A 24,875-nucleotide genomic window follows, 5' to 3' on the forward strand; every position below is an offset into this window, starting at 1 on the left:
GGGGGTCGATTTATCGCGTCTAGTCTAGATAAATCGACCACCGAGCACTCTCCCATCGACTCCGGTACTCCACCCGAGCGAGAAGTGGAAGCGGAGTCGATGGGGGAGCGTCAGCCATCGATTCACTACAGTGAAGACACCGCGTTAAGTAGATCTAAGTACGTCGACTTCAGGTACGTTATTCACGTAGCTGAAGTTGTGTAACTTAGAGCGTTTTCCTTCCCCCTTCCCCCTCCCCCATCAGCGGGAGCAAGGCTGTATTGTGTACACTGACATAATTAGATCGACGTAAGCTGCCTTCGATCAACCTAATGCTGTAGTGTACACCAAGCACCAGGCCTCGGCAGAATCAGTCATCACACCCATAGTGAATGTTCTAGTTATACTACTTAGACCTCAGGCTGCCTAATTGGTGAGTGTAAGCAGGTGGTTAGATGTCTAGCTCTACTAAATTACACAGTAGGGCTGGAAATTACAAAGGCACCCAGGAGACTCCTTTGAAAATCCCAGTTTGAATTAATGGGACAAAATCATTACCACAAAGAGACCAATGCCGAATATCAGGACCTTAGTGTGTGAGATGATGCCAAATGAATCTAGGGGTGAGATTTTCAGAAGTGCCTAAGGCATTGGAATGAGTCTTGTGCTCCTAAATCATTTTTAAAGTGTGATACTGGGCCCACTGAAGTTAATGGTAAAGCTCCCATTGATTTCAATGGGGAAGATCAGACACTTCAGTGCTTTTGAAAATTTCACCCTTAGAGTCATTCATATAACTAAATAAACCTTGTTTTAAGCCAGTTTGGTGACTCAATATGCTGGTGCATTTTGCTTTACTACATGAACCATCTGGTATCAAATTATTACAAAGTGTTCTGAGGAACCAGAATAAAATAGGCCATAAGAATTAAGTAAGGTTCTTTTTTTTTTTTAATTAGATGTCATCCTTGAAATGGCGTACAATAAAATGGTCAGTAAAATACTTTACATCCACACTATGTATTTCATTGAGGTTTATTTAATTTAGAAACCTCAGTCATTAAAAATTTAACCAACAATCCTCCCTGTACACGGTATTTTATTCCTTCCCTGAGAGCAATGTGATGTTTCCAATATTCACGGTCCATTAAAAACATTTTTATAAAGAGGATGTAGGGATCCTAAACAATATAAGTATTACTAGAAATCAGTTTATTTGGAGGAAATGTTCCAATCTCCACATTATTGTGTTTAGATTAAAAAATACCAACTGGCAAACAAAACCTACCTCTGTTTTGTTCAGTTTCATCTTTGTACTCTTCAACTCTTTATGGAAATTACATGAGCCAATTACAATTCATTGTCATTTCAAATTCATGAAGATTGCCCTTGATGTAGTGTTTGCTGTGAGTTTACAGATCCATTTCTGTCCTGACTTGTAAATGCTTTCATAGCAGGATAGTGTGAGAGGACTTTGTGCAAAAAAGAAAGCTTTGTTAAGCAAACGTTTATGGCCTTGATCCTGCAGTTCTCTGCACAATGAACCAATTTGTTGTGGTCTAGCATAAATGTTGTGTAACTTATGTATGAGGACAAGTTAAGTGCTAGGTGCAGCAGTCCAAACTGAGGGGAAGTAGTCTCAAAAACTGTCAGCCAAAACTTTTTTTTAATTGAAAAATGCACATTTGGTGACATTGAAGCATTTTGTGATTTCAAGTTGGTTTCACCAAATTGTTGGTTTAAGAAAAAAAAACGAACAATTTGAAAAAATGTATTTTTTGAGTTTGAAATTATCTTTGTTTCAAAATTTTCTTTAATATTTTTAAAAATTTAAAAACATTAATTGGTCGAAGCCTAAATGACATGTTTTGCTCCATCTGGTATGAATTTTTTTCAATGTTTTGAAATTGCTGATTCACTGAAAATTCGCTATTTGCCCAATTCTAGCCTCAAGCGTGCCTTCCTCCCTTCTCCCAAGAGCACAGGTTAAGATGGAGAAGGGTGTAGTGGAGAATAGGTACATTTGAGGAGACATGAACATAAGCACGATCTTAGCATGTGAATGCACCACTTAGGTGCAATCTTCCCTCTCTGGCCTTAGTCCATACGACTATATAGAGGTCAGCTGATAGCCATGTGGCATTCTTATTAACACTGGTTCCTTCTGTACCTTATCTGCTTGTTGCTTTTCCTTTGACATTCCACTATTTCCCTACATATGTTTAAAAGGTGAAAAGAAGGTAAAGTGCAAGGCGCATACTCAGCATCTTACCATACCTCTCAGTCTTACCTTACTTTGAGACATCCACTTGAGTCCCAGACTTAACTACTTACTACAAATATATGGTGTTGTCCCACTTTGAAATGTTGTTGCTCATATCAGGAATAAAGAATCATTCAAATGCTTATGGAATAGGTTATTTGCACTCAGGGAATGAATCCCTGCATGAATTTGTTGAGTGTGGTGTCCTTCATTTTGGATCTTTCTCACACATTATGTACCAATTTGGGCCTTGGTGTTTTGAGAGATTTGCCACTACAGATAAAGATTGTGTAATAGGCGTTGCCTTTTCAACTGGGAATTCTCTGCCTATTCTGTTTTCTTCTTTATATGTTACTTTCTGCTCCTGAGTAAGTCATAATCAGCTGGGATCAAATCTGGGATGTTTAGATCTTAAAGCATGAGCCTTTACGCTGCCTAAGGTGAAAGACCCAGCTCTGTTAGCTAAGGCTGTATGAGGCTTATCAATCTCTATATGTGGCCCAGCCACTGCTAGAGGGGGACAGCATGCCACACTGAGTGAGGGTAGGTTACACACAGCACCACTGTAAAAGAGAGTGGTAATATTAAGAAAAGGAGTACTTATGGCACCTTAGAGACTAACAAATTCTTTGAGCATAAATTTTCGTGAGCTTGCATCCGATGAAGTGAGCTGTAGCTCACAAAAGTTTATGCTCAAATAAATTGGTTAGTCTCTAAGGTGACACAAGTCCTCCTTTCCTTTTTGCAGATACAGACTAACACGGCTGCTACTCTGAAACCTGGTAGTATTAAGATTCAATAGAACATTCTATTGATGTACAATCCTCCAATTGCCAAAACAATTGACTGTATTATCTTAATATTTGTGCATTATTAAATGTAGCCTTTAGGAAGCCTTACAGTGACTGATGGCACAGCACCTGAGAAGGAAAAGAAATCCCCAGCAGCTCAAACTAAAGCAGCCAGAGGGAAAGGAAAAGGGAAAAAAAAGGGAGGGAAAATGAAAGAAGAGCCAGAAGAAGAAACAGATCCACGGAAGCTTGAACTACTAAACTGGGTAAGATGAAAGTGGCATCTTTCTTCCAGTTGCTGCTATGTTCTTTATCTCATTTGACTCCTCCCTCTAATCTGTTCTTCTCAGTTTACATGTGCACACACCCAGCCTACCCCAAAGATAAATCAAAGAATGAGTTACCTTCTACAAGGCCCTAGAAGTGATGCAAATAGACACATTAACCCAACATGAAATGAAAGGAATACACTTCTTGTGAGGGACATATTGATGCCTGGAATATTTTGAGGCATGGGAGACCTTTTATATAGGGCTGTCAAGCGATTAAAAAAATTAATCGTGATTAATCGCACGATTAAAGAAATTTACTGTGATTAATTGTGCAATTAATCGCGCTGTTAAACAAGAATAGAATACCATTTATTTAAATATTTTTGGATGTTTTCCACATTTTCAAATATATTGATTTAAATTACGACACAGAATACAAAGTGTTCAGTGCTCACTTTATATTTATTTTTTATTACAAATATTTGCACTATAAAAAAAAAAGGAAAAAGTATTTTTCAATTCACCTAATACAAGTACTGTAGTGCAATCTCTTTATCATGAAAGATGAACTTACAAATGTAAAATTATGTACAAAAAAACCCCTGCATTCAAAAATAAAACAATGTAAAACTTTAGAGCCTACAAGTCCACTTGGTCCTACTTCAGCCAGTTGCTCAGACAAACAAGTTTGTTTACAATTTGCAGGAGATAATGCTGCTCGCTTCTTGTTTACAATGTCATCTGAAATGAGAACAGGCATTTGCATGGCGCTGTTGTAGCCGGCATCACAAGACATTTACATGCCAGATGCGCTAAAGCTTCATATGTCCCTTTATGCTTCAATCACCATTCCAGAGGACATGCTTCCATGCTGATGACCGGTTCTGCTCAATAACGATCCAAAGCAAAGCGGACTGACTCATGTTAATTTTCATCATCTGAATCAGATGCCACCAGCAGAAGGTTGATTTTCTTTTTTGGTGGTTCGGGTTCTGTTGTTTCCACATCTGAGTGGTGCTTTATTAAGACTTCTGAAAGCATGGTCCACACTTCGTCTCTCTCAGATTTTGAATGGCACTTCAGATTCTTAAACCTTGGATCAAGTGCTGTAGCTATCTTTAAAAAAGAAAAGGAGTACTTGTGGCACCTTAGAGACTAACCAATTTATTTGAGCATAAGCTTTCGTGAGCTACAGCTCACTTCATCGGATGCATACTGTGGAAAGTGTAGAAGATCAAGTGTGATAAGCTATTACCAGCAGGAGAGTGGGGTGGGGGCAGGTATTTTTTCATGCTTTGTGTGTATAAAAAGATCTTCTACACTTTCCACAGTATGCATCCAATGAAATGAGCTGTAGCTCACGAAAGCTTATGCTCAAATAAATTGGTTAGTCTCTAAGGTGCCACAAGTACTCCTTTTCTTTTTGCAAATACAGACTAACATGGCTGTTACTCTGAAACCTGTAGCTATCTTTAGAAATCTCACAGTGGTACCTTCTTTGTGTTTTGTCAAATCTGCCGTGAAAGTGTTCTTAAATTGAACATGAGCTTGGGTCATCATCTGAGACTGCTAGAACATGAACTATATGGCTGAATGTGGGTAAAACAAAGCCGGAGGATGTTAGGAAAAAAAATGGAGCAGTTGACTCAGAGGCAGATACGAGTATAGGCTTCTTTTTTGCGATACTTGTTCCCCTTGACCCAATTGTCAAGTAAGCACTGGATTAATTACATCACACTCTTTTTATTTAAGTTAATATGTCAACGCCTGCATCCATTACAACACCCCAAGAACCCTTATTAGGTAAAGGAAACACCCATTCTGTTAGTATGCCCACCCCTCTCCATTGTGTGCAGCATTACATATGTCATACAAGCATTTTTACCTTGAAAATACATTTCTTTGCAACAATCTGTTGCCATAAATCTCCCTCAATTTGCAGTTTTCAGGGGAAGGAGGAAGGGGCCATGACCCAGGGCTCGCTTATGGAGCTGGGAAAGGAGGGGAGGAGGAGATAACACTTCTTTACCCAAAAGGTATCCTTTAGATCCCCACATTTTTTATGCAGCTGCAATACTTATCAATTCTTAACAAGGAGAATGGAGGGGAAAGGGCAGGACTTTATTTATTAAGGAAAGGAATAGTGCATGCCTGTGCCTACTGCCTGATACCATGCCAGCACACCAGCGGTTTTCAATGTCTTTATTTAACCCTTACATATCCCAACAGAGACATACAATTCTCCCCCAAGGAGTTCAGTCACAAATTGAATTAACACATTATTTTTTAGCAAGCATCATCAGCATGGAAGCATGTCCTCTGGAATGGTGGCCGAAGCATGAAGGGGCATACGAATGTTTAGCATATCTGGCACATAAATACCTTTCAATGCTGGCTATAAAAGTACCATGCAAACATCTGTTCTCACTTTCAGTTGACATTGTAAATAAGAATCAGGCAGCAGTATTTCCCGTAAATGTAAACAAACTTTTGTGTCTTAGCAATTGGCTGATCAAGAAGTAGGACTGAGTGGACTTGTAGGCTCTAAAGTTTTACATTGTTTTGTTTTTGAGCGCAGTTATGTAACAAAAAATTTACATTTGTAAGTTATGCTTTCACAATAAAGAGAGTGCACTACAATACTTGTATGAGGTGAATTGAAAAATACTATTTATTTTGTTTATCATTTTTATAGTGCAAATGTTTGTAATCAAAAATAATATAAAGTGAGCACTGTACACTTTGTATTCTGTGTTGTAATTGAAATAAAAATATTTGAAAAACATAGAAAAAATCCAAAAATATTTAATAAATTTCAATTGGTATTCTATTGTTTAACAGTGCAATTAATCATGATTAATTTTTTAAATCATGATTAACTCAAAAAAATTAATCACGTGAGTTAACTTTGATTAATCGACAGCCCTACTTTTATGTATTTTATAAGTGTCTTCATAATTATAGGTAGATTGCATAGAAATATGTATAATTAAGGTCACACAAGCATTTCCATTTTAAGTGGTAATTTTCTGTTGCTATTAATACTTCCACGTTTTCCAATCTTTTTCCTTCCTGACTGAAATTTGGCTGGCTTGTTTTCAGTTCAGGAGTGAATTGTTTTGGAAGGTTTCAACCAAAGTGAATAAACCATATTTGGGAACAGAAAGAGTGCAAAAATATATACTTTTTCCATTACAAAAAAGTATTCCTCTGAATGTTTCTAGCTCATCAGTGATTGGTGGGGGAGACTTTACATTTTATAGGAAGACAGTTCTTGTGTTTTGAATTTCCTATCAGTTTATTTTAATTTTTTTTAAGTTGAATAGTCTGTTGGGTTGTTCCCATGTTTGGCCATATTAAGAGAAGCTGACCAATATTTCCAGCAACAACTTGGGGATTTCTTTTCAGAAGATCGGAGAGAGTGCATATTGCCACTTCACTCTATTTGAGGCAACAGCTTGTCAATTGAATGGAAGCAGCCTATGTGGGTTGTTATGGTACAAAACACTCTTTATGTTTGTGCAGTTCATTCTTTTTAAATTTAACCTGCTCCCATCACACATAGCAAGCAAGCCCACCTCTTCGTATAATGTGTCATTTCACTTGGTTTAGCTGTAAGATACCAAACAAAAAGTACTGAAAGTTACAATCATTCTCCTAAAGGTTTCATTTACTGCTCTCATTACTTCAACATTAAGGACACATCCAAAAAACCCCCCAAAAAACAAAACCACAACATCTAAACTATACATGGAACACCTATCAGGGACATTTTCATTTTTCAAAATTACGTTTGATGTGTAGATGACTGAACATGGCTTGAAATTCACATGTGAATTCTTTTATTAAACAACCAAAAAACTTCAGTTTGCAGTTGCTAGCACAACATCTCTGACTTACTTGCCCAGGGTTTGCATTGTGTTCTCTCTCCTCAACTCTCAGGTGAATTCCCTGGAGCAGGCTATGCTGGACGCCCTGGTACTGGATCGAGTTGATTTTGTGAAACTCTTGATTGAAAATGGAGTGAACATGCAACGCTTCCTCACTATTCCTCGACTAGAAGAGCTTTATAATACTGTGAGTGAGCTGTGATGCTGATATAAACTGCAGTATCTCTCATGGTTGACACCTTTTCCTTTCTCTCTTTTCCCCCCCAATAACTGGCACAGAAACTGTCCAACTGGTGGTTTCATTTTATACTTCAACAATTGCAGGGGGAAAAAACTCGGTGCACTGACAGTCTACGAAAGGTGCATATCACTAGAGGGAGTCACTGTAATAACTCCTGGCTTCATAATACTTTTAAGATACACAGAGTATCTTGACTAAGCCTAGAGCAGCTTTTAGATGGTCTTATGGTTTATCATGTAAATATAGTGAAGTATTTTTAAAATGCATATTAAGAAATTTTCAATAACTAGTATTGCCATTAAAACAATAATATCAGCCAATAACTGTGGCTTTTTACTGGCATATTCTTAACTTCCTCACTGATGTGTGACACAATCTTGTTGACCCTCAGTTAGTTGTCATTTCTTTATTCTTTATTGTTGTAATAATAAAATGTTATATAGAAACTCTCATCCATAAATCCCAAAGCACTTTACACCTGGCACTGAGTATCATTATTCCCATTTACAGATGGGGAAACCAAGGCACAGGGGCAAAGTGACTTGCCCAAGGTCACCCAGCAGGGCAGTGGCAGAACCAGGAATAAAACCCAGTTCTCCTGAATCCCAGTCCAGTGCATTATCCACTAGGTCATGCTGCCTCTTTTATAACACATAGGCTGCTTGGGACTAGAGTCTCCTTTGCACAAACCCAGACAGAACACCCTAGTAGGTCCTTACTCCTGGGGGAATTCTGCACCGCTGTGCATGTGCAGAATTCATGTGCTGCACAGAATTTTCTTCCACAAAAAATACATTCTGCTGGAAAGGTGCTGCAGTTTCTCCTTTCACCCACGAGGAGCCACTGTGGCACCAGAACTCAGAGGAGGGGCTCCTGGGCAGGACCAGCCCCAGCTCCAGTTAGGAAAGAGAAAGAAGTTGCCTTCCTCATAGCACCCTGCTCATGGGGGCAGATCAGAAGGCACGGAATATGGGGACACAGACAGCATGGGGCACCTGGGGGGTCAGAGTGGGGTTCAGAAGGGCTAGTGGGGGTGACAGACTGGGGCAGGGGCTGAATGGGAGTGGGGGTGCAGAGACACATGGGGATAGGAGGTAGCTAAGTGGGGGTGCAGGGACACATGGCGATGGGGAAGGGGCTGAGGTGGGGTTCAGGGACACATGGGGACAGGGCAGATGTGCCTGACTAAATGAGAGAGACTATGGGTCAGCCAGGGTCTGCATGGTGGTGGCTCCCTAACAAACCCTTCCCCCTCCCAAAAACCTGTTACATTGTTCTCCCACCCACACCCAACAACCCTCCGAGTTCACACCCAGGCTCCTTCTCAGCAGTTATTTCCCTCTCCCTCAGCTCCTCCACTATCCCTGTCTTCCCCAAGCCATTGCACTGCTTCTGAGGGGTGCAGGAAATACGTTTCCATATTGTAGTTTAAATGAATTATTACTCAGAGTTCTCACTTGTCAAAAAACATTTCTTGACTCTTTTTTGTTGTCTGTATTATTGTAGACATAGTTGCTGATAGGTATTTGAAATAAATTACAAAATAATTGAAACTAGCATGATTATATTGTGTTATTTTTACAAATAAAATGTGCAGAATTTTGCAGAATCGTAAAATATTGGGTACAGAATATGTCATTTTTGATGCGGCATTCCCCCGGAGTAGATCCTGCAGAGGCACAGAGCTGCCATCAACTACTCCTACATCAACTCTCCCTGATGTTAGTGTGGGAGGTGTGGCCAAAGGTAAAGGGTCAGTGCCAAGGCATCCTGGCACATTGCGATTCCCAGGTGGGGATTACAGCCCCTTGTAGCTGTTGGCAGCCTGTGCAAGTTAAGGCAACCCGAAGGCTCCTATGATCTATATCTGAGGACTGGACCATTGCACAGGGTTCCTAGCAGCACAAAGTGGCTGTAAACTCTGTTAGTGACTTGTTACTTTTGGCCAGTTATGCCGCCAATCTTTTTATCCATGAAGAAAACAGTACATACTGATGTTCTGTTCTAATAATGAACAAATAATAGTGCAGGGAATTCACATCCAAATTTCTAATGCTTTGCAGAAACTATGCTTTTTTTTTTAATTAAAGGGAAGAATTAAAGACCTAACAAAATATGAATGGTCTCTCTTTCAGAGATTGGGTCCACCAAATACACTGCATTTGCTAGTCAGGGATGTGAAAAAGGTAAGTTTTTATATTATTTCCAGATATTGGGATTTATTTTCATGATTATTTTAATTGTACAAATCAATGGGGGAAGTGAACATAATGTAGATGGAAAATAAAACTTTGAAATGAAATTATAGTTTTTAAGGAGAGGGAAGTTAAATCACTAGTAGTGTAAGATATTCAGACCAGATTTAAATATGCTTAATTTCTTTTTATATCCAAAGAAGCTTACATACAACATTACAGTGGAAAAATATTTCCCTGCAAAATTACAGAATCAGAAGTTAGAGAGAGAAAATATCTACTCCATTATCCAGTCCATCCACCTGCCAATGCAGGATTGTTCCTTTTTGTGTATTTACTAGTGTGTTTTTCAGACTCCCAAGCAATGTTACTTCCATCACTTCCATTGGGAGAAAGTCACTTCCACTCTTCAGAGTTAGAAGTCATAAATCTGTTATTCATTACCATCCACTGCATATAAATGTACTGTAAGGCTTAGTCTTAAATTCACTATATTTGATGGGTTTTGCTTCTGTTTTGCTACACAGGGTATATCCTGCATTTCTGTTGCAGGGAACACCTCAACTGATTTCAGTGAGAGTTCCTCATGAAAGTTTTGCAGGATTGGGTCAATGTATAATCCATAATGATCCACCTCAGGGTTTAATTCTCATCTAATTTTTCATTATTCACATTTTCCAATGGTACTAATTCTCTTCTGTGTATTTTTTTTCTATCTGTCCATCTTTCTCCTTCTGGTCATCACATTTCCATGGCTCACTCTCATTCAGCGACAAGCTCGGGGATTTGGTTGGGTTAACCTTGAGGTGATTTGTTTCCCTAGAATGTAGCGCTTTCATCGTAGTTTATTGCTAAGTGGTGTTCTAGACTAAACCTTGCTGTGGTGTGCAAAAAAGGATACAGTTAGAACAGTGAAAGATAGTGTTCTGTCACAGTTCTGGGAGATTTAATGTAACTGTCCAATCTTTAACAATATGACAATACAGGTTATACAACCTGCTTGTTTACCTAGTTTAGACGGCAGATTAACCCAAATTTCCCTGTACATGATGGGCTGGGAATTGTAGATAATAATGAAGTGGGGAAAAATGTTATTCATACAGTAAAAGCTACAGTGTATACTGACACATTTCAGAAGCAGGAGGAAACTCTTGTATCAGCATACTACAGGTAATTGCTATCTTTTTTAAAAGCAAGGTATATAAACAAATCTGACTTATCCTGAAATAAATAGAATAATTAAAACAAATAATAATCCAAAAGTCTTGATCCAAAGACTTGATCCAAAGTCTACTGAAGTCAATAGGAGTCTTTCCATTGACTTCGTTTGGGGACTTATCTAAAGTCCATTGAACTATTATATTTATCTTAAGGACACATTATACTGTCCAATATGGATAATTTTCTCTTTGATTTCCGTGACGAATCTCACAATTTGCAATCCCCTTTTAATTTATAATTGTCACTTTTTATTTTAAAACACAAGAGACTCACATTTTGAGGATGAGTAAATTAAATATAGACGTTTTCTGTTTATATTCAGGTTTTTATACCATGCTCATCACTATGGTATCTGAGCATCTAGTATACTGTAGAGTTTGCAAGTACTATAATGTTCTCCATAACTGAATATACTTAGTAGCATAGTATATTTATAGTTTATCAAATGTATTAATATTGTTTATAATCTTGTACTGTATAAAATTATTCGTGATAATATGTATACATTTGGAGTATGAGCACTATAATGATATCTCATTAAATTATTGCACAGATCATAAGTATTCAAGTAGCGTATTAGTAGAAATGTTATAGTAATAAAATGCTTGTTTTGATTTTTATTAAGGGGTACAGGAAAAAAACCCACCCACTCCATTATACAAAAAGCCATCTTTAAACCATCTCAAAAGCAAAATTAATTCTTGCATGAATAAAACCTTAAAATAGACAAAGCTGTTCAGATTAGTTTGCAGAGCGAAATCCCATTCAAATATGGAATGGAATGTTATTAATTCAGTTCAAAGAACTCAAAGCCACTGGGGGCCATCCTGCAAGCCCTGTCTCCCATGAGCAGTCCCATTGACTTCAGAGCAACTACTCGTGCATGTGAAGAGTACTTTCATCAGTCAGGTTCTGCAGAACCAAGCCTCATGGCTATTAAACACTTCATTTTTATTTTTGAATTAAAAATGGTTTCAAATTAAATTCTCAGCACTGTGTACCTCTAGTAAGATTGGTCATCACTTTAATCTTTCAGCCATGAGATAGCCACACTAAAATTAAGCAAGTTATCTATAAAATGAAAACGTATGAAATTACATCAAATGTCCATGGAGCACATAACCAACAGAATGTTTATAAATCTTCAGCTGCATTTATTTATTAAAAATAATGTGATTGTATCCATTTTAACAGAAATATATTAAAAACTATAAAGCTCTTGTCTTCTTCCCTTGCCTCATACATTTATTGTTCCATTACATATTATATTTAACTGCTGCAAATAACTCTGTACTGATATATATGTTACCAACAACCACTGCTGAAATTCTACCCTTAGATAGACAGACATGGGAGAATTTGGCCCCAAGTAAAAAAATTTTCCTGAATGGATATGTTAATAATGAATAAAATATTAAAGTCTACCAAGTATGAACATAAATGTGTCATGTTGTATATAGCCAAGGCAACTCTCTGTATATGCTTTATTGTTGTTTTATATCCTAAAAATACACTTTGTATTTTGTAGGGAAATCTTCCACCTGATTATCATATCAGCCTGATAGATATTGGTCTTGTACTTGAATACCTCATGGGTGGAGCTTATCGCTGCAACTATACTCGAAAAAGTTTTCGGACCCTTTACAATAATTTATTTGGACCAAAGAGGGTAAGAATGTGTTAATGTTATATTTCCCCATAGTGCTGATAATCAAAATAACTAATTCTCCACTTCTTCAATCTTATGTGAACCACTGTGTGTCCATTTGATCTTCATTTAACAGCCTGTGGAGTTAATATGAGGATAATACAAAATATCTGAGCTGAAGAACAAAGACTCAGGGTCCCAATAGGTGCTAAATAAGATGTGCAAGTATGCACTTTCCACGCTTCTTGGTAATTAACAAATATTTCTAACTGTGGTGTTATGCATGTTTAGCCATTCCTAGTTTTAATTTGTGAGCATGACCTTCTAAAGTTATTGTAACTGCATAAAATAGTGATATAAAATAAACACAGGGATAAACTACAACTCAGTGAGCAAGTAATTGTAATAATCCATGGGCCCAATCCAAGTAAGCCAAAGGAACTGCCTCAGAAGAGGAACAATTTTGCAAATATCTTGTAAAAGATTGCTTCCAAGAGTAAGGGCTTATTACCCAAAATAAACTGTTCTCTTGCCAGAATATAGTATTGACCGTGAAGCTAATGGAATATAAAGAGGAGTCATTTTAAGAAAATGTAATAGAACAAAGATTCTAGTTTCTAAGGGGAAAAAAATAGGCAAACAGGTTTCACCACGGGCTTGTTTCTCATAGATGCCTCTGATTAAATGGGTTTGTTTTTTTGTTTTTAATTCGGAAGTGGTCTTTTTGTATCAGAGTCAAAGGATGATTTTGGGGGGGGGGGCAAGATAAGAAGCTTGTGGGGGGGTTTCCCTTCCAAAATAGAGTTACAGCTACTAGCCAGATAATGTTCCTATCTATGCAAATGAAAAAATTACTTTCTTTGGCACTCTTACACCTTTGCATTTTCCCCTCCATCTAACTAGATTTCTTTTCTTTTTCTTTTTTCTTTTAAATATGCAGCCAAAAGCTCTTAAACTTTTAGGAATGGAGGTAAGTTGGATTTTTTTTTTCATATAACTAGGAAAAACACCTTTCTGCATCATTCTGGGCTTTCTCAGTTTTATGCTGATTTAATATAAATTGTTTCTGGCTGGGATCTTCTATTTTACAGATTACTTTTGAAATACCAGCAACCTGCTTTATATTTAAGGTCTTGAGTTCTGCGTAGAGCTTTGCTCACATAATCCTCAAGCAGTTTTTTTAGTAGTATTACGTAATAACAGACTCCCATGTTGGAAAATATTGTAGATAAAACAATTTTAGATGTGAACACAGAGAACATAGTGATGAGAGAGAATACAGCAGCTGAGTAATTTATGGTCAAATCCTCTTTATATTTAAAGTGCAGTTTATGCATGGAAGATTTAGGCTGTCTATAGCAGCACGTAGAGTACAGGCACTACGTTTGTGTTACACACCGCTGTGAAAGGCAGGCTGTGTCCATACTTGTCACTTTGGTGTGTAGCTACGCACGGCAGCGAAAGGCTCTGGCAGTGGGAAGGAAAGGCTCTCACAGGGGAGAGGTAGCGAAACGCTACAGTGTTAAAGATAGCAGCATAGATGTGCGAGGGCATGGTTTGGGCATGTAGAGAGCCATGTAGGGATGTACCCTGGGGGTTAAGGCATGTAGGGCACTCTGCTTGTCTCACCTAAGCTATGTCTCCCATCTACACTACTATTTATAACTGTGCTAGCTGGACTGGCTGCATCTGTACTTACATCCTTACATGTAGATGTAGCGTAGACATAGCCTTCGATAGGTCAGAGAGGGAAATTGCTTTTTCAGTCAAGTTAACTAAGTGTTATGTTCGTTATTTTCTTCCGTTGTAAAACATAGCTAATTATTTCAGAGCATATCAGCACCGCTCTGATGTAAACAGCCCAAAGATGAGGGGGACCCGAACCTGCATCCCAGCCACAGGTCTGAGCCCTGCCCCAACCACCCCAGAACTTCAGGGAAGTTTAGATTTCGATCCAAATGTTGTACCTGGGGCCTGTCTCTCCCATGGGCCCAAACCAGAACCCTGGTTCAGATTCCAACAAACTTTGGGAAAGCTCAGTATCTGATCTGAAGGCAGAGCTAAACATTTCTAATAGATACCTTAGAACATAGCAGTTAGATACTTGGTATCTGAAAAGATTAGGGACTTTTGTATATGAAGCATATAAGTAAGCTTGTATTATCACTGTGTGAATAGTAAGGTTGCCAACCCTCCAGGATTTCCCTGGAGTCTCCAGGATTTAAAGATTAATCTTTTATTAAAGATTATGTCATGTGATGAAATCTCCAGGAATACATCCAACCAAAATTCGTAACCCTAGTGAATAGAGTTTTATGTTGAAGCTAAAGTCAGTTGTAAAATATATATGCACAAAGGCCTATGTTTTCCAAAGCAGATAAGCAGCGTTTCCTTGTATGAAGAAAGTGTAAATAAACTTAATTTTCCTCTCAGATCGACTTCATATTTTCTAACAGCTTTAGGGCAAAGTGCTCAGGTTACAGACAGCAGGAAACAAGACCTGAAGAGATGTGGTCTCATTTATATACCACAGAGTCGAGCTCTGAGATATGTGGCCTTATTCACATGCAGGTTACTCAGTATTTTCCAAGAACATATTTTGATGTTTTTATGCTTTTCTTCAGTGGCAAATGCTTTACACAGAACAAATTGAAGTGTTTTGAAGTTTAATTCTGTTTTCTTCATTGTGCAGTGGGTGCAGTTCTGTCTATCTAAAAGAAAAGAAATGGTGAAAAATAAAATTAACTTTTAAAAAATATTCCAAAGAAATCTTTTGTGATCATGTGGAAAGAAGAGGGAATATTAACTTTCTTCATTTCCAGTTTTTTATTTTCTTTACTATTAACTATAAATTATTTGGTATTTTGCAATCATCGCTTCTTCTGTTATACCAAAAAAATGCAGTTCTCGTCTTCGGATTTGAAATGGCACTTGGCTGTGTGTGCACAGCCTTTTCCTTGAAAGACAGATAACATTTTTTCTAAATGCATGTGAATAATGACCATTGCAATTTCTCTAAGGACCACTTCTCCCTTCCTGAAATTGTTGGAAAGTAGGAAGAAGTGAGATGAATTTAAGGAAAAAGTGAAGACTTCTGCTTGGAATCTCAGGCTCTAAAAGAGTGGTTCTCCAACTTTTGTACTGGTGACCCCTTTCACGTACCAAGCCTCTGAGTACGACCCCCCTTATCAATTAAAAACACTTTTAAATATATTTAATACCATTATAAATGCTGGAGGCAAAGCGGGATTTGGGATGGAGGATGACAGCTCACGACCCCCCATGTAATAACCTCATGACCCCCTGAGGGGTCCCGACCCCCCAGTTTGAGAACCCCTGCTCTAAAATTTAATTCTGAACTTGGATATATAGCTCATGCTGCTGCATACTTCCTTAAAAGAATCTAGTGCACTTTGTATGCACAAGGATTGATGTTATAAAGTGTTTATCACCACTACTTGCACTTCATCTCTGATAGTGGAATCGAGCCCTAAAAATTATCAATAGCTCTATCTATAGTGATATATGTAGTATTCTTCCTACATTGTTTAAACCTTAATTTTCCCAACATGGCTTTTCTCCCTTTAGGATCCTGCTCCATTGTCTGTATCTCCCTTCAGTTACTTCCATGTTGGTTCCTGTAGTAATGGCCTATCCTCCTTATCCTTTTAGGAAATGGGATAGTTATACCTTCAGTTTGTACTGCATACATACGAGGAGATTCCTTATTCAAAGGTGAACATTCCCTTTAGTATCTTAACTCTGTTCCTAAGGATTCTGTCTATCTGCCTTTTCCCTTTGCCTGTTTTCCCTTCTCTTCATCTGCATGTTGGTTTAAAAATTGCTTTGATGCCTGATATGAAGCATTATTCTGCAGGAATAGAGAGAGACCATATCAAATCAGAGACTACAGCGTAATCTACTTATAGTGAAGCTCCATTGACAATTCAATAGAATAAAAGTCCTAAGTTGTTTCAGTTTACCGCAAAGCAACCAGGGCAATTACACATGCAGTACAATTCCACTTATACTCTAGCTGGCTTGTGTAAAGTGATAACTTTAATATAATAGGGTTCTACTATATTCATAGAATGTTAGTGACTCATAATGAAGCATGCAAGTAATGGTTCTGTGGCCAAAATGTTAACCCAGGAGTGCTAGCCCAATTCATGATCTGTTGATAAGGTATTATTTCATTATTTTGTTTTTGGCATTCTTTATAGAAACAAATCAGAAATTAAATTACAGAACATGATGTAATTCAAGGAACATAGGCTTCTTGTTAATGGGAAGTTCACATTTTCTTTTGGAAATGCCAGTAGTCATCTCAACATGTTCTTTATGCATGGAATAGGGGTCAAAATAGCTTTCAGAATTCAGTGGCAAGAATTTTGTTTTGCTTTCCTTTAGGATGATGAGCCTCCAACCAAAGGGAAGAAGAAGAAGAAAAAGAAAAAGGAGGAAGAGATAGATATTGATGTGGATGACCCAGAAGTCAGCCGCTTTCAGTACCCATTTCATGAACTCATGGTATGGGCAGTGCTGATGAAACGGCAGAAGATGGCACTCTTTCTTTGGCAGCGAGGGGAGGAGACCATGGCCAAAGCACTTGTGGCATGTAAACTGTACAAATCCATGGCCCATGAGTCTTCAGAGAGTGAACTGGTGGATGACATCTCTCAGGATTTGGACAACAACTCAAAGTTAGTTAATTGGCACATAGTGCATAATTCATTTGTATATATGGGGCCATATGGACTGCTCAAAGTTATTTTTGAGCAATTGTAATTAATTTTTAAGATGGTGGGTCACGAGGGATGATTGTTTGGCCCATTTTTCTGACCAACCTTTTTCATCTATGAAGTTTGAGGATATAAGTACAAGACTGGGATGCAAGAACTTTTGAGTTATCATATCTTGGAGTCCCTCTGTGGCCTTAGGAAAATTGCTTAACCTCTCTGCCTGTTTCCTCCTTTATAAAATAAAATTAGTTTACCTCACTAGGTCAGGATTAACTGATGTATATGAATTCTCTGAAGCGGTAAATTTCGTCTACTAAGTTTTATCACAAACAGTCTCACAAGAGCTGTGACAGAAGTTGTCATGTTTGAAGGTGATTAAAAATAAAAATAAGTTTAAAGGGAATGAAAATTATGTGTTACTCTATGCACTCTACTTGGTTTTGTTAGTCTCTGTGCCTTATTGCTTTTTTAGTTTTAAACAAATTTCTTCAAAACTTTCAAATGTAATTGGCTTTATTATAATTGTCCTTAGAATGTTAGAAGTTTACAATATGACAATTACAACTTCTATAGTGCCTGTAATCAAAGGATCAAAAATATTTCACAAGCAATAATGACATTTCTAGTCAATAGCTTCTTAAGCACCAAAGTTAATTATCATTTATATTTTTTTGTGTGGAGCTTTTGCATGCTAGCACAAATCATGATTGAGGCCCAGTTGTGCTTGATGCTGTACAAACACATGGGAAAACACTGTACCAGCCCAAAAGAGTTTACAATCAAATTTAAGGGAACACTAAAATTTTTAAGCAAAGTTCATCAGATTCTTTTTGCATGTCTCCTTTTCTTCAGAGATTTTGGCCAGCTGGCTGTTGAGTTGTTAGATCAATCCTATAAACATGATGAACAGGTTGCCATGAAATTGCTGACCTATGAACTGAAAAACTGGAGTAACTCCACCTGCCTAAAACTTGCTGTGGCAGCTAAACACAGGGACTTCATAGCTCACACTTGCAGCCAGATGTTATTAACAGACATGTGGATGGGGCGGCTACGCATGCGGAAAAACCCAGGCCTTAAGGTATTTCTTCTACACAATTGCAGTAATTTCCTTGGCACTGATGTTGAAGATACAGCTATGGCATATAGTATTGTATCATATTTAGTATATTTATTCATATAACCATTCAGCCCCCTAATTATAGGGGTGCTTTAAAAGTATTTCTTTTGTGAAGCTAATTTTTCTGGCTCCTTACCTCAGAATATTTAAGTGACAACATCCCCATGGCAGAGGGGGGTAGTAGGCAATAAAAGGCTTAGTATGCTTTAAATCTGGAAGCAAAGCCAGATATATGACAAAAGCTGTTCATTTAAGTTTATACCCCAGCCATGAAAATTAGTTATATTACATGAGAAGCCAAAAGACATTCATCATGCTCAGCTACTACTGTGGTGAAGGCCACATAATAAAGCATGTGAGACAGAGAACAAACCACATGTGACAAATGCTAGTCACATCTCTTAATGCAATACTGGAAGGAGCTCAGATAGTACAGTGAAAAGGGTGGTATAAGAACCAATGTAGAATAGCAAAGAGTAGAACGATGGGAAAAAAACACATTTTTTAGGAAGAATCTTTTCTTATTTTGTGGGCTTGAACACTTGTTCTGCTGATTTCTCTGTCTTTCCATTGATGAGACTCAGGTGATTGTTCAAGAGTGGGTTCAAAGAATGAATAACTGCTAAACATGAATAATGTTAAGTTTGGCAAAGGGGAGACACATGATACACACAGTGTGAAGAATGTTTTGGTGTTGCTTGTGAGGAGGATAATATATGATTTTCTGGGCTATAATCAGGTGAAATCCTTCTCTTATCCTATATTGTTAAAACTGCCTTCCACATGTAGGCCTGTCACCTTGATGTCATCTCCAACCCATCTCTCATTTTCTCACTTCCAGGTCATCACCAGATCCAGCTGATTTTTCACACCATAACATCTACAATATCCATCTTTATGTTTCTTCTTCTCCTGCCAACATCCTGATCCATTCTCTGCTTTTCTCTCTTCTTGACCTGTCTCATCTTCAAGTCTCTCACTTTCCACTTCTCTCCAACTCTTGAGTCAAATCTCACGATCCTCTCCCTTCTTTCAGATCACATCTCTCCCTTGTTAAATCTATTCACTGACTCCCTTCCTCTTCCATGCAAAATTCAGCCTTCCCTAACCTTCCAGTTCTATCCTCCTCACCTGTATTTCCCCCAAACCTTCTATTCTCATTCCCTCCCCTAACTACTCCTTTTATCTCGTCCTCCAACTCTTTTTAAGTGCCTTCTTGTATGCTATCTCTCATGCTTAGAAAGCTTTCCCAGTTGTTGTTTGCTAAGCTTCCCCCTTTTATTCTTTCAAAACTCTTCTGAGAACCCCCTGTTTCACATCAGACTAATTTATAAGCTTTGGTAAGAACCTGCTCCCTTCACCATCCTGCTGTGTTTTGTTCCTCTGAATTTAGCTGATGAACTCTGTCCTGCAACACTTTTACCTTCTGATGTGTTTCATTGCAATGTATCTACAGATATAAGTCTTCCAGAGCAAGCTCCATGTTCTATCTTAAAACTCATTACAGTGCTATGTGTAATACTTGTGCTTTGTAAATACTAATTATTTCAGTAGCTTCCTGTATGTTGAATGTGATTCAGAGAAATGATGGCGACAAAAGAAATAATGTTGTTTTTAAAAAAAATCTAATGATGCATTGAAGTGATACCTCTTTTCTTGCCCAGGTTATAATGGGGATTCTCTTCCCGCCAACCATCCTGTTCCTAGAGTTTCGCACTTCTGATGATTTTTCCTATCAGACATCAAGAGAAAATGAAGATGGCAAAGAAAAAGAGGAGGAAAATGTGGTTGGTACTAAACCTTATCAGAATGTTCTTAACTTAGCCAGCATACTTAATATTCAGAATTGCCTACAGTTATGCCATTGGCCACTTCAGATTGAAATCTGCAAATTTTCCATGTCACCTGTCTGTGTAGAAACAAAAATCCTTGTATATTAGAGTATTGAGACTATATAGGCCACATTATCAGCCAGTGTGAATTTGATGTAGCTGTATTGAGATCAGTGGAGGTATGCCAATTTACAACAGCTAAGAACCTCGCCTTGTATTTTTCAAAGTGCAATGGAAATGGATGATTAGAGAATAGAGTCCTATTGTTCAGAAGGAAGCTTTCTGTAGCTGACAGATGATTGAGCATCATGACTGAAAGAACTTCTCATAGGTGATATTGTATTGGTGACAAGCTGCCAGTTTCTGTCTTCCAGGATGCAAATGCTGATACAGGCTCCCGAAAAGGAGATGAAGAGAATGGAAACAAAAAGCAACGGAGCCTTCCTATTGGAAAAAAAATCTATGAATTCTATAATGCACCTATTGTAAAGTTCTGGTTTTATACGGTGAGTAATTCATCTTGACTTTTGATTATTAACAATTTGTTACTTTATATTAATTTAAAACAAAATAATGGGAAAACATCTTGATATATAGTTTAAAGAACAGGTACAAACAAAATGCACTTTGGCCTTGGCATCTGTTTCTCTTATGAATTTATACCGCTTCTAGCATCGTCGTACATGAACACATAACAAAATTCACATCGCACATGGTCTAACTCCCATTAAAACGTAAGAAGACACAGTTAAAATCTTTTAAATTGTTTTTCCATCTTCTGTGTTGCTTTATTGTATCTAATTTTTTTAAATACCAAAAAGTTCAAAAGTCTCCACTCATTCTGGATTTCCAGCTTGTGACAACTGTGGCCATTATTTCCCCATTTGACTTTTATTAAGTTTGTAAGCATTCGGTATAGTTTGAAAATCAGCCCCTAGCATCAAGAAAAAGCCAAGGGATGATTTGATTGCAGTCTATAAGTACCTACATGGGGAACAAATATTTAATAATGGTCTCTTCAGTCTAGCAGACAAAGGTATAACATGATCCAATGACTGGAAGTTGAAGCTAGACAAATTTGGACTGGAAATAAGGTAATTTTTTAACAGTGAGTAATTAATCATTGGAACAATTTACCAAGGATTGTGGTGGACTCTCCATCACTGGCCGTTTTTAAATCAAGATTGGATGCTTTTCTAAAAGATCTGTTCTAGGAATTATTTTGGGAAGTTCTATGGCCCGTGTTATACAGGAGGTCAGTCTAGATGCTCCCAATGGTTCCTTCTGGCCTTGGTATCTATGAAACTTGAACATCCAAAATTAGTGGACAATTATGAATATGTTCCTGAATATTAGGTATGTTTCTGCTGATTTACACTTATGTTCTGTACTTTATACACTTAAACTTGCTGCAAATGACTCTGTGTACAAATTTTAGAAGGATCTCAAGTAACTAAATGCTGTCTATGCAGCCATGGACAAAGCAGTTACTGTGTAACAGCCCTGCACACTAATGCCTAGAGTCCATGGACATAAAGGATTCTTTTTTCCAGATATCATACCTGGGTTACTTAATGCTGTTCAATTATATAATCTTGGTGCGGATGGACCGCTGGCCCTCACTCCAGGAATGGATTGTCATATCCTATATTGTGACTCTGGCTTTAGAGAAAGTAAGAGAGGTAATGTGAATCACACCAATAACTGCTATTTTACATAATAATGGGGAAGAACTTGCCATTTATAAATAAATGGTGAATGGTGGCTGGAGGAGTAGTGTAGACAGGCAAGCCTTGCATGAGGCAGGAGATTCCCTTCCCTGCACCTCCTCCAAATCTATACCAGTGGCAGGGGACTTCAACTACTACCCACTCCAGGGCTCTCAGAACTGTCCTGCCTGAGCAAAAGATCAGTCAAAAATTCCATTAGGTAATTTTTGCAGTTTCCTGAATTCACTGCCCCTTTCTTACGTATATTTCCCTGGGGGGGGCCTGAGGATATAATCTCTAAATAGCCTCCTGTTATGCACAATTAATGTATGTTGCATTGATCAGTTATGGTGTATGATGAAGAGGTTGGGAGGGAGGAAAGTGTTTTGTATGTAAATTCGTAGTAGTATTTAATTCATTATAATCTCGGATCTTACAGATTGGTAGCACAGCACAAAAACCCACTGCCAAATCAATTCACCCCACTGTAGTTCCCTCCCAGTCTGTATCCCCTTTGACCCACCGTGTTCCTAAAATAAACATCTCATATAATTTTGATTTGGATATAAATATGGACAAAAAGTTAATGGACCACAGCCTGTGAATTAAGCGACTGTGATGAAATCCTACGGTTAAATGAAAGTTGGGTCAAAATAGAAAAATTAAATGGAGTCTGTAAGCAGTGATGTGCTCTGCTGCAGAGACAAATCCTGCTCACCACGTAAGTAGTCCTGATGAAACCCATTACACCCAGTCAGACTGCCCTCTGTCTCACCACCATTATTTTAAAAATGCACTCCACAGATTTTCTTCAGGATTTTTTCCCTTTGCTTTTAGATTCTGATGTCGGAGCCAGGCAAGCTGAGCCAGAAAGTAAAAGTCTGGCTGCAGGAATACTGGAATATCACTGATATGGTGGCTATTTCAGTATTTATAATTGGAGCAATTCTTCGCCTACAGAACCAGCCTTACATGGGTTATGGAAGAGTAATCTACTGTGTGGATATCATTTTCTGGTACATTCGAGTACTGGATATCTTTGGTGTGAACAAGTATTTGGGACCCTATGTCATGATGATTGGAAAAATGGTTAGTACCTCTGTAGCTAGAGGCTTGCTTTTAAGGATGCATCTTAAACTATGTAAGAAAGCAGATTTGGGAAAGTAAGATAATTTCCTCTTCTAGATACCAATCCTGCAACTGTTGCTCACCTATTTGATCTGTGAATAAGGGCTGCAGAATAGGGCTCTTAATCTTGACTCATGAATTGCATACTCCCACAGAGATTTTGGGTACACCAATAATAACCTTAATTCAAGAGATAATTTTTCTCAAATTGTTTCAATACCTTTTATCCTTAACACCCTGCTTTTCTGTCCTATTGCAGTCTCTTCAGAATAGTCTAGTTAATCTCAGTATAAGTCTCAGTGAACCATTTTAGGGTATTTCCCTTCATAAAAGTAGGATTTAAAATGTATAAGTTTAGAGTCGGATTCTCAGAGGCCCTTTTAGGATCTTCGACTCCCATTGACTTCAGTTAGAGTTGTGGTTGCCCAGAGCTTGTGGTTCTTAATATCTAAGCCAAACTGGCTTTCCTCCAAAGCATAGTATTAAACCGCTTCCAGTTAATGGAACTAATATATTTGGAGCTTTGTGCTGCCAATATTGTAAAAATAGGCTCCCATAAAATTATCCTCCTTAGCGTATAATAAACCCAGTATACCAAGGATACACATACTCATAAGGAGGAGGGGAGCAGCTCTAGGGAGTCCGCTTGATTTTCCATTTAATTGAATATAACTGTAACTAAGAAAGGAGGTGAAACAACACAGACTTCTGTTAAGATGAACTTTTCTGGAACATATGTATTTGGGGTTTCAGGCTCCTAGATCACTTTGGTGACTTTGAAAATTTTGCCCTCTGTTCCTAAAATATATATTGAGTATATATTTATGATACGAGGGAGTATTCAACTTGAGAGAGATGAAGAGATGAAGTTCTTTTAGCACTTAGAGATGAAAATACCTTTCACTTGGTGCATTCCAAAGTCAAAACGTTGCACAACAGCAGTGTTCGTATGTAAGCCTCTCGCGCAGGGGTAACTTAGCAGCAAACAGAGAGGGAAAGCACCACCAGCAGCAGAGAAGTCATTGTATACTTCCCTTCAAGTCAGTGGCAGAATTTTAACAAGAGCCACTGTCCAACATGTTGCTGCCTCTGTGTGTTCAGGGAAAGTATGGCTAGAAAGAGTTCAAATATATACTCTTGTCACTGGCCCAAGCACTTATATGAAGATGCTCACTCTGCTTTCTCTTTCCGAAAATAAGTACGTTATTTATTTGTTGCTATTGTCATTGCTGCTGTTATACAGTTTCATGGCACCATAAATGTACACCATACCATGCCAGGCATAGGAAAGTTCATAGGTCCAGAACCTCCACTGCAACTGAGGAGCACACGATCTTACTCAGGAGAGGTGCTGCAAAGGTGACTTTAAGCCACCTTTGTGCAACCCAGATCCTGGGACCCTGAAGGCTGCTCTGATTTGAACTGACTGACTTCAGCCCAAGGGCCATTACAGCAGCAAGAGATTGCCAGGACACAAGTATGCCTTCTAATCTAGCAGTTAACACTGTGGCAAATCATGCTGATTTGAGAGGTCTCTTGGCTTGGTAGGACAGGGTAAAGTGTCCCTAATGCAGGGGGAATCTGGTCTGTAAAGCCATATAGTCTGATAGTCCTTTTAGTTGAAAAGCATATTACCTGTTTAAATGGATCTTGGCAATTTTTTTACACTTTATATGTTTTCGGCTCATGAGCAGTATTTGTAAAAGCATAATAATATCTGGGAAACAACTAGTTTGGGGAAATTTTTTTTATTCTCGTGAATCTTTCTTGGTGGTTTTCCTGCACACACTCTCCTACACACGTTCTTTCGTGTACGTAACTTCTGATTATGACAAAAATATTTG

General features: G+C 38.1%; 1 protein-coding gene and 1 long non-coding RNA gene across 2 annotated transcripts in view; one reads left to right on the top strand and one right to left on the bottom strand.

Moving 5' to 3' along the window:
• TRPM1 (transient receptor potential cation channel subfamily M member 1) overlaps window positions 1-24,875 on the top strand; it is a 72,730-nt gene that overhangs the window by 25,587 nt on the left and 22,268 nt on the right. Inside the window, exons 9-19 of the mRNA XM_084641462.1 lie at window positions 3,126-3,299; window positions 7,248-7,382; window positions 9,572-9,622; window positions 12,381-12,521; window positions 13,441-13,470; window positions 16,911-17,203; window positions 18,095-18,323; window positions 20,027-20,149; window positions 20,569-20,700; window positions 21,748-21,876; window positions 22,741-22,992. Of these exons, the coding sequence (XP_084497588.1) occupies window positions 3,126-3,299; window positions 7,248-7,382; window positions 9,572-9,622; window positions 12,381-12,521; window positions 13,441-13,470; window positions 16,911-17,203; window positions 18,095-18,323; window positions 20,027-20,149; window positions 20,569-20,700; window positions 21,748-21,876; window positions 22,741-22,992 (1,689 nt within the window). The remainder of the gene's footprint in view (window positions 1-3,125; window positions 3,300-7,247; window positions 7,383-9,571; window positions 9,623-12,380; window positions 12,522-13,440; window positions 13,471-16,910; window positions 17,204-18,094; window positions 18,324-20,026; window positions 20,150-20,568; window positions 20,701-21,747; window positions 21,877-22,740; window positions 22,993-24,875) is intronic.
• LOC311527461 overlaps window positions 14,798-24,875 on the bottom strand; it is a 46,615-nt gene continuing 36,537 nt past the window's right edge. Inside the window, exon 4 of the long non-coding RNA XR_014713338.1 lies at window positions 14,798-15,211. This is a non-coding gene — a long non-coding RNA (uncharacterized lncRNA). The remainder of the gene's footprint in view (window positions 15,212-24,875) is intronic.

The sequence above is a fragment of the Lepidochelys olivacea genome, assembly GCF_965140295.1.
Source record: "Lepidochelys olivacea isolate rLepOli2 genome assembly, chromosome: 10".
Classification (NCBI taxonomy): domain Eukaryota; kingdom Metazoa; phylum Chordata; order Testudines; family Cheloniidae; genus Lepidochelys; species Lepidochelys olivacea.